Consider the following 10,202-nt stretch of genomic DNA (forward strand, 5'->3'; position numbering starts at 1 on the left):
GGGAGGCTGAGGCAGGAGAATTGCTTGAACCCGGGAGGCGGAGGTTGCAGTGATCCGAGATCGTGCCACTGCACTCCAGCCTGGGCAATAGAGCAAGACTCCATCTCAAATTTTAAAAAACTCTTCTTGAGCTTGATTACATTTTTAGTCTTATCTACCTCTTGGGGTCAGGAGCTCAGTGAGTCTACTCCTTGCTGGCAAATACAGGTGACTTTTCACTAGCTTAAAACTACCTCGTTAAGACTTCAAGGTGAGAAAGAGGGGATGGTGGGGAGAGAGGAGATCCTCTCATTTCAGCATCTGGGTTTCATGATAGGCTTCTGTTTTTCCTCTTCTTCCCCAGCACAGTATTATAGATTTGTTATATTTCCTCTGGAGTTTCAATTTTGTTTAGATGTCAGTAAGTTACAATGAACTGTATGTTCCTGTCCTCCCGGTTCTCCCAGCACAGTACAGACTTCTGGCCACTTCACATGGTTTCTGCCAGAAAACTAAATTTCAAACAGGTGCAATCCTGCTGATTAGCATTATAATAGATTGTAATTACTTAACAAGCCCATATATACCTGGAGGAACTTGGAGAGAAATATAATGTTTTGCCAAGTGCAGCTTTTATTGATGTAAAATACTGCAGGCCTGCTCTGGAGTTCTTTTAGCCTAAGTGAAACCCCTGGAAGCTTTGTCTGAACATGCTTCAACAGCTGTATGAGTTCAGGCGCCGGAATTTGAAATTTCATTTCTTGTTGCTGCCAACTACAAAGGGTTTTGTATCTAAAGCCCTGATGAGAATTGAAACTTCATTTAAACTCTGCAAATGGAGGACAAGTGGGCCTTTTTCTTCTTCCCTCACCATGGCACCTGGAATGAGCCGTGGGCACCCAGAGGGTAGAAAATTCCTACTTTTAGGAACTTCAGACTTGACAGAGATTCTTCAGCTTGATGCAAATCACTACATGGAAATAATATAGCATTCTCTCATAAGAACATCTTCAGGGATCTCACAGATTTTTATAAAATAAAATATTCTTTTCTCCTTCCTCCTCCTCCTCCTCACTTCTTTCAACTGTACAGGAGGATTGCTTAAGAAATTCATTCAACTGGTTTCTATTGAGATGCCATGCTCCTCAGAGGCAGGAATTATACATACACAACTTTTGTGTTACCAAACCCCATATCTACCATTAGTGCTAGACCATAGTAGGTACTATAGAAATACACACTTGTTTTGTGTATATTCATTCATTCATTCATTCAACAGTATGCCAAGAAATTCATTCATTCATTTAACAATTTATTCATTCATTCAACAAAGTGCCAGGCACTGTTTCAGGTGCCAAGACAAAGTGGTGAACAAAAAGCTCTACATTTATAGAGCGCCTGGTGTTCTGGTATTAGAGATAAATAACAAAGATAAATAAGAAAACTAAATAGTGTATAAGATAGAGATAAGACCTAAAGAGCAAAAAAAAAAGCAGGAAAGGAGCATATGAAGTATAAAATAAGAGGGTGAACTTTTGGATAGGATTGCCAGAAAAGGTCTTACTGAGAACATAACATCTGAGCGAAGACTTGAGCCATGTGGATATCTGGGAAAGGGGCATTCTAGAAAGATGGGATTATGGTAAGTGCGTTTAAGGGATGTCAAGTGGGTCAGGATAGCTAGACAGGAATGAACAAGGAGAAGAGTAGCAGGTGATGGGGTCAGAGAGGTCACAGCAGAAGGCCTGACTTTGTTGGTCTTGTAAGTTATGGCAAGGGATAATCTTACCTGAGGGATCTGTGAGCAGAGACAGGAGCTGAGAAGCCAGGACAGGTGGAACCAATTCATAGGCTGTTGCAATAATCCAGGTGTGAGATAATAGTGACTTGGACCCAAGTGAGGTCAGCAAAGGTACAGAAAAAATGTGATTTGGGATATATTTTGAAGGCAGAAACAGCAGATGTTGCTGATAGATAAGATATAGGGCACCTGAGAATTAGAGGCGTCAAAGATGGCCCCTCAAGGTTTTTGGCTGGGCAGTTGGAAGGATGGAGTTGCTATTTTCTTAAGCTGAGGAAGAAGGGCTTAGACTGGGGAGAGGGGAAAGTAGGTATACAATATTAGGCATATGGAGTTTGAGATGCCCTTTACACAATGAAAGGTGATGACATGAAGGCAATCCCATATATAAATTCTCGAGTTCACGGTCAGGTATGAGCTGGAATTAGGAATTGAGTGTCAAAAGCACTGAAAATGTATTTAAATCCATGAAACTAGATGACATTGGCACAATAAAACCAAAATACCAGCTCCCAAATATCCTCATTTCCAATTACCCATATGCTTCAATAAATAATTAACCTTTGTCTACAATGACCGCAGGTTCTAGACTTTCCAAAACAATCTCATTTCAAGTAATTCTATTATTTTCAAAAGGGCAATTTGTTAAGTATAACTAAATCAAATTTATTTTTAGACTATGTAAGACTTTTCATATAAATACATTCACAAATCAAGGAGAAAAATATCTTTCACTGGACCATATGTTCTGATTTAAGATTCTAAAACTATGAACACACACAGATGACTCTTCAAATATTAATAAAATTGCTGAAATGTATTATAGCCAGACCACTTGCTACAAACTTTATAGTTCCTTATTTAATTCTCACAGCAATCCTGAAAGTCAAGACCTATGACATTTCCATTTTACAGATGAAGAAACGGGCTTAAGAAGCTTAAGTCACATGCCCAAATCACACAACTAGTGAGTGGTGGAGACGCCTTCCAGTTAGAACTCACTCACTGATTCCAGGGAGAGGGGTCCATTGAGAAGCCAGGGAATTCAGGGTCTCAAATATTCACTAAATCCGCTGCTAGTCAAAGACACTAAGAAGAGGAAACAGGACAAACAACACTTGACTATCCATGAAGTTGGAGGCCAACTCCCAGTGCCAAGAGGTTGTCTGTGATAGCACTGGGCCAAGAATGAATCCTTCAGGTAGCTGTTAAACAACCAGCTTCGTACCAACAAGAGCACTATTGGATTACGTGGTATTATAGGAGTAGGGGAAAGGGAGAGTTCCAGGGACCCTCAGCTGCTGGGGAAATAATTCAGGGTATAGGGTCACACGAAGGAGGTATGGACAATTGCCAGCCCTTCCCTACCTCCTTACCCCCTTAGTAGTCCCTTCCCACTCCGCTGTGTTTAAATGACAATGGAGGTTTCAGAAATCCTTTTAAAAATTTTTCCTACAAATGTCCTGAAGATAGAGATGGCTCTAGAGCAATATATATCAAAGTGCACTCAGGCCGCCATTGTAGGAGATTCAGCAGGGGGCCTGCTTTACTCCGGCTCCATTCGGGGCATCAGAATCAGCACTGCTAGAGGCTGTGCCCTGGCATCTGGGTTGCATGAATCTCCCCCAAGTGATTCTGGTGCGCCAAGGGAGAACCGCCTCAGAGCCTAACCTCTCCAAATGGTGAATAGGCCTATCTCCCAGAGTCCAAACAGGGTATAAGCCTATCTCCCAGAGTCAGCAGGGGTGCCATCATTTTGAAAAGCTTTGCCGATGGGCTACTTGGGAAATACAAACCAGAAATGACACTTCTAGTGTCCCATTCTTTGCCAAATGAGATGGCCAGACTGAAGAGAGCTACTTTGAGGAATATGAAAACCCGGCTTTCTTGTGGCCTATATAATAATCAATTTAGTCAAAAACTCTCTTTAGGCCAGTCCCATGTTCATTTTGGGGGCTAAAATAATAATAATAATTATAGGCCAGGTGCAGTGGCTCACGCCTATAATCCCTGCACTTTGGGAGGCCGAGGCAGGCAGATCACGAGGTCAGGAGATCGAGACCATCCTGGCCAACACAGTGAAACCCCGTCTCCACTAAAAACACAAAAAATTAGCCTGGCACGGTGGTGGGTGCCTGTAGTCCCAGCTACTCGGGAGGCTGAGGCAGGAGAATGGCGTGAACCCGGGAGGCGGAGCTTGCAGTGAGCCGAGATCACACCACTGCACTCCAGCCTGGGTGACAGAGTGAGACTCTGCCTCAAAAAAATAATAATAAAATAATAATAATAATAATAATAATAATTGTAGTAGATATGCATTGAGCAGTTACTAGGGACCAGACATTGGTCTAGGCATTGTACATGTATTAACTCATTTTAATCCCCACAATCACCCCATTTCATTACAGGGATGCCTATTCATTATCACCCGCTTTGTACAGGGGAAGGAATGGAAATACAGAAGGTTAAGTCACTCGCTAAAGGTCGTGAAAGTAAGTGGTAGATGGTAGAGGTGGGATTCAAGTCCAAGCAGTGTGACTCCAGACTTCGCCGCTCCGGGGAATCACCTCTCAAACGATGGCTTTCTATACCTCTGGATTCTGAGTGCCTGCCTCTTCTACAGAATACAAGGGAGTGACACTCACCAAAGACGTCTTCAGAGGCAGGGCAGTAGAACAAAGAGGAAACTGAGCTCAGCATGTAGACTACTGAAGCAATGATAGAGAAAAATCCAAAATGTGAATGGGCCAGCCAGCTGTCACCTGCACGCAGCCCTTCAAGCTCTAATCCTTGCTCCGCCTGCCTCCCACCCCTGTGCTAAATGCAATGCCAATGCATCCAGCATTCATTCCGCCTCTGCTTCTAACATGAATCCCAACACTTCTAGTTCAAATAATTATTCTTCTAAATCTTTCTTTAAAAATTATAAAGTTATACAGTCACATTTCAGGACATATCTATGTACAAATGCTTGATCCATTCATTATCTGGAGTCCTCTGTGGCCTGCAATTTTTATTCTAGCCCAGTGTTTCTCAAAGCAAGCCTGGTCTGGTCAGAATCTCTGGGAGAGCTGGTTAAAAATATAGATTCCCAGCTTATTCTAAATTGTAGCATCAAAAGCTCTCAAGGTTGGGCCAGAGGATCTATATTTTTATCTACATAGATCTATATAAATCTATATAGATCTATATTTTTATATACCCTCCCTTAGTGATTCTTATGTACATGAAAATCTGAGTAGTGTTATTAACTGGTTCTTGGAAAACCCAGCTATAGCAATAGTGTTATAATAGATTTTACTTCAAAGCATCAGCAAGATCTTTCCTTCTCTGTAATGACCTTTCTCTAAAGCAACCCCCTTTGTCAACACAACTGAAACATCTCTCATTATCTGGAGAATGATCATCTCGGCTTGGCTTTTACGCATTCTAGAATTCACCTCAGTTTTCTAAACTTTCTCCTACTCCAATGTTTCAAAAGTGTGGGCTCCACATCACCAATGATGTTCAGAGGCACCTGGAATGAACTTCATTCTGCATTGTAGAGCCCTTTTTATTTTAATGTGAATGAAGAAAAGTTATAACTACATGTTCCAAACCTGTGATTTCATGAACAGTGGGGCTTAAGAAAAGACTAAGTGGAAAATAAAAGGATCCATTTTTTAAATATTAAGTAAATAAAAGCACAAGCAGTACTCAGATAAAAGTCTTAAATTTGGGAAACCTTGCCCTGCCCACTCCTTTCTGACAGGTATACTCAGTTTCTGCCCTGCTCATCCGTTCTCCAACCCTGACCACAGGATTATCTGCCTTTATTCCTGCGGTGGCCATGCCAGGAACACTGCTCCTTCTTGTAGATACGTCTTTAAATATAACCTACTGTTTCACACCCAACTCATGCCTCCTTCCAAAAGCTCTCCTGGATTCTTCCAGTTCTCCCTACCTTTTTTTTTTTTGAGACAGGGTATCACTCTGTCACCCAGGCTGGAATGCAGTAGCCTGATGGTCAGATCATAGATCACTGCAGCCTTGAACTCCTGTGCTCAAGTAATCCTCCCACCTCGGCCTCCTGAGTAGCTGTGACTACAGGCACAGACCACACCATAGGTCCAGACTTGGCTAATTTTAAAGTTTTTTTTTTTAGCTGTAGAGTCTTACCGTGTTGCCCAGGCTGATCTTGAACTCCTGGGCTCAAACAATCCTCCCAGCTCAGTCTCCCGAGTAGTGGGGACTGCAGGTGTGAGCCACAGTGCGTAGCTCACACTCCCTTTTTAAATTCTTAACGTTCTAATGGTACCACCTGTGTGGAACCTAATTGCTAGTTTAGTGTCTATATCAGGGTGTCCAACTTTTGGCTTCCCTGGGCCACACTGGAAGAATTGTCTTGGGCCACACATAAAATATACTAACACTAATGATAGCTGATAAGCTAAAAAAAAAAAAATGCAAAAAAACTTATAATGTTTTAAGAATGCTTACAAATTTGTGTTGGGCTGCATTCAAAGCCATCCTGGGCCACATGCGGCCCACAGGCCATGGGTTAGACAAGCTTGATGTATATGTGGATACTTGGTGTCAATTCCTTAGTGAAATGGAAGCCCCCTGAGAGTAACCCCGGGCCTCACTTTCCTCTGGATTGCCCACAGTAGGAAGCTTCCCTGGTTAGACATGAGCACAAAACAGGAACTCCAGGAATACAAGTGAATTCAAAGTGCAGTTGAATTCGGTGTTCCGCAGCAATGAGTGAGGCGGCTGCTTCATGCTGTCCACATCCCCTTACTTCAGGCCAGATCTCTTAGCCACACCTGAGAAGGGTGTGTCTCTTCATTCCTGCCAGGTAAGGAGTGCAGACACCTGAGCCCAGGGAATTCTACCCAAAGCTATGAACCCATGGGTTTACCCTGAATGTTAAGACTGGGAAAGATGAACTTAGCCCAGTTGCAACTTGTCTCCATTTCCAAGGGCCAGTTACCCCTACCAATGAGTCCCCACTTTCAGCCTGGAGGAACCAGAGTGGCCACAGCATCCTCTGGTGAAAACAGATGGGCATTCTGTACCTGCTCCACCACTTGATTCACCCTTGAGACTTTGGGCTTCTCTATCTCAAGTTTTTTAGTTTGTCCAATACCTGCCATACCTAATTCACACTTGCTATAAGGCAAAAGAGATGAAGTTATCAGCACAATAAAAATGTCAGGGACACAGCTCATGGATCTGCAGGGAGAACAGGCTGGGAGGCCAGATGGACAGGCTCGGCTCCCCATCAGACAAGCCATGGGCAACAGGACGTGAGGGCCCTGCTTCCAACCCACCTTTGCTTGTCACGTGACCCTCTGTCCCCAATTAGCTTTTCTGGAACTCAATGTCCTCATCTGTAAAACTTGCCTGTGCACTAAATGATCTGGTCTAGGGCAAAATCCAACATGAATTTGAGAACCTTCGAGGATGATCACCAAACAAGTTCCCACTGCATGCTTCACTACGAGTGATGAAGGTGGGGACAGTGTCCTGAAGCTCCCAGAGTTTGTGGTGTGCCCCAGCGAACCATCACCAGAGATACAAAGACACTCTCCCTCCAACCGCCATCTTTCTATGGATAAATGCAGACCTGCTGCTCCTTGTCCCTGCTCTCTGCCCCACTGTCAAAGCCCCTCAACTGCATACACTGCAAAAGGCCCCCATCTCCTAGCTACCAGAGTCAAGTTTTTTCCGTCCCCTTCCTGTCCAAAACCAACAACTCCAAAATCACAGGTTTTCAGTGTTAAGGTCTGCCTCTGAAATTAGTTAGCCCTTCCACTCCCCCTCTCCTATGCACTGCCTCCATAAGGAAAGGGCCCAAAGGCCATGCATGGAAAGGAAATGGGGAATGAGTGGGAGCTCTGTTGTGGGGGCTGAGGGAAGCAGAGATGAGGGACATCTGTGAAGTAGAATAGAATGGCATGGAGTTCTCAGGATTCCATAAAGGTTTGCCTGCTTTCCAAAGTGCAAACCACAAATCTAGAGTTCTACGCATGTGGCTTGTTGGAGCTTCCCTGTGAAACCGTAACCATGGTTTCAGGAAGACTACATCACAGCCATGAGCATAAAAACAACAGGCTCTCTCCTATTTTTCCCTAAAACTCCGTGTCCTTGAAAAAAATATGTAAGGTGATACGCCAAGGTGATTCATGTGCAACCTCTGACCTCTAGGACATTCATGAAGTTATCTGGTTTTCAACAGAAAGCAATTGCTGTACACCACTTTTGAGGCTTAGATAGCTCTCTCACTTTTTCTGTAGACCAAAGAACCCTGAAAACATATACCTCCAGAACGCTTGCACTTGCTCTTGGTGGAAACATGTAACAAACCTGAAAACACAAAAATCCATGTCCTAAATTAATACCTTCCTTCCAAGAAGAGCAAAACAAACAAACAAACAAAAAAATACAAAAAGCAAAATGAAGGTTTCCTTCTCTTCGCTTGTCCAAGTGCCAAGGTTGGATGCATTTGGTTTATAGTAGATTGAGACGAGACCTATTTCCAAATCCTTAATAGTTTCACAATGAAATCAATTAACAACTCAATCTCAGGCTTAGAAATCGTCTTTTATTGCACAGTATCTTAACAATCAAAACAGAGAAACAACATAACTTTAAATAAGATTCAAAGCACTGACTTCCAATTACCCACAAGCAGAACCCTTCTTAAAATGCAACATTCATTCTGCATGGATGGGCAATGAATTGGACAAAACAAGCCCGACTGATGTTTCTGGGACCCTAGAGGAGACATCCTGGAGGAGAACACATTTTTTCTACTTGTATGTCAGAAGATGAGCTAACCACCATGCAGGAGAACAGAAACAAGCCAGCTTCCTCTCGGAGGGAAAAATAAAGCAACTCCTCGCTCGGCTAAGCAGGACAAAGCCAGGACGTGCAAGAAGCCTTCCGTCAAAGGCTCCACGTGCCTTTCCAAGGACGGAGGGACCCACCCACACATAATCACACACAGCCAGCCCACCACGCGCCTGCGGAAGAAAGCCGGGTCCTCGGCCAACCTTCAGTACCAGCGGCCCAGGCTCTCCCAATTTGCAAACCTCCCGCAGCACCCACCATCTGGAGGGCACAGAGGGGGCAGAGGGCCACATCCTCTTTCCAAGTCTCATCTTCCTCGCCAATGCCTGTTTCTCCCCAACTATGAAGTGAAGTGTACCTCCCCAAGGAAACTGAGATTTACAGACACACACACACACACCCCAGTCGTCAGTAAGTCCCGGACCCCTACGATCAAGGCCAGCGAGTCCTTCCCTGGGACCCCACAACCGGGTTCCCGGACTGACGTGGAGGCGCCGGACTCACCCAGTCCTCGAAGTGGCGGCTCCCGTTCTGCAGCAGCTCCTCAAACTGGATGGTGCAGTTGGCCACGAAGTCGTCGTAGCCTATGGGGGCATCGTGAAAGACAGCCAGCTCGATCTTGCGCCCGTTGCACACATCGGTGACGAACTCGTCGTGCCAGGCCGGGCTGTTGGTCTTCTGCTTGGTGGCCGTTTGGCCAATGCGCGAGTCGTCCACATTGAGAGCAATGTAGGGGTCGAGAAGGAAAGTCTGCGGCCGGGGTCCCACCGCATGGCGCAGCGACCAGGCTGTGGGCTTCAAGCTCACGGCCTCGCAGATTTTGATCTTAAGAAGGCCATTGAACACTACCATGGTCGGGGCGGGGAGTGGGCGCCGGGGTCACTCCGTCTGCCCCGAGGGCAGGAATGAAGAACCGACGGCCCGGCACTCCGAGCCACAGGGACTCTTGGGTCCCCTTTCGCCCCACCCCACACACTCCCTACACCTTGTGGCGTTGCGCCCTGGCGCGGGCGAGTCTCAGCCAGTGCATGTATTTCCTCGCCGGGTTCCTAACGGAAAACAGGGAGGGGGGAGAGCTGGGGAATGTCTGTGTTTGGAGCAAGTCTCTCCCCGCGACCACCAGCTGCACCTCCAGAAGAGAAGACTAGCTGTCGGCTCCGCTGCAAGCCGCAGGGGCTGCCTTGCCGCCTCGCTGGCTCTCCGACTCCGGGCTGCGGGAAAGCGGGCGCCGCGCCCGGCGCTTACCTACCTTTCCGAAACATAATCCCGGGAAATTTCGACTCCGGGAGGGGGATGGGGCGGTGGGACGGGGCGGGGACGAGAACCGGGGGCGCAGATTTCAACCCGGATCCTCTTCGCACACTCAGCGCCTGCCTCTGACCGCGCGGGGCGGGGGGTGGACGGAGGGATGTTCAGTCTATCCGGAGGGATGCATGTCGAAAGGAAATGGTCCTCCCCGGAGCCAAATTTTTAAAAATCCACAAGCCCCACGACCAGCCGGGGCCGCCGCCTCCTGGGCGAAGCAACGCCGCGCCGGAGTCGGCGATCGGGAGGCGCCAGGAGCCCGGAATCTCACATCCGCGCGGGC

The 10,202-nt window shown here is 46.1% G+C and overlaps 1 protein-coding gene across 1 annotated transcript in view; it reads right to left on the minus strand.

Annotated features, from left to right (window-relative positions):
* The window catches only part of PRKCE (protein kinase C, epsilon), a 541,355-nt gene extending 531,159 nt beyond the window's left edge, over positions 1-10,196 (minus strand). The window contains exon 1 of the mRNA XM_011935885.1: positions 9,119-10,196. Within this exon, the coding sequence (XP_011791275.1) occupies positions 9,119-9,466 (348 nt within the window). The 5' untranslated portion in view covers positions 9,467-10,196. The remainder of the gene's footprint in view (positions 1-9,118) is intronic.
* Positions 10,197-10,202: the final 6 nt, after the last annotated feature.

Source organism: Colobus angolensis, unplaced genomic scaffold, assembly GCF_000951035.1.
Source record: "Colobus angolensis palliatus isolate OR3802 unplaced genomic scaffold, Cang.pa_1.0 Scaffold15, whole genome shotgun sequence".
Classification (NCBI taxonomy): Eukaryota; Metazoa; Chordata; class Mammalia; order Primates; family Cercopithecidae; genus Colobus; species Colobus angolensis.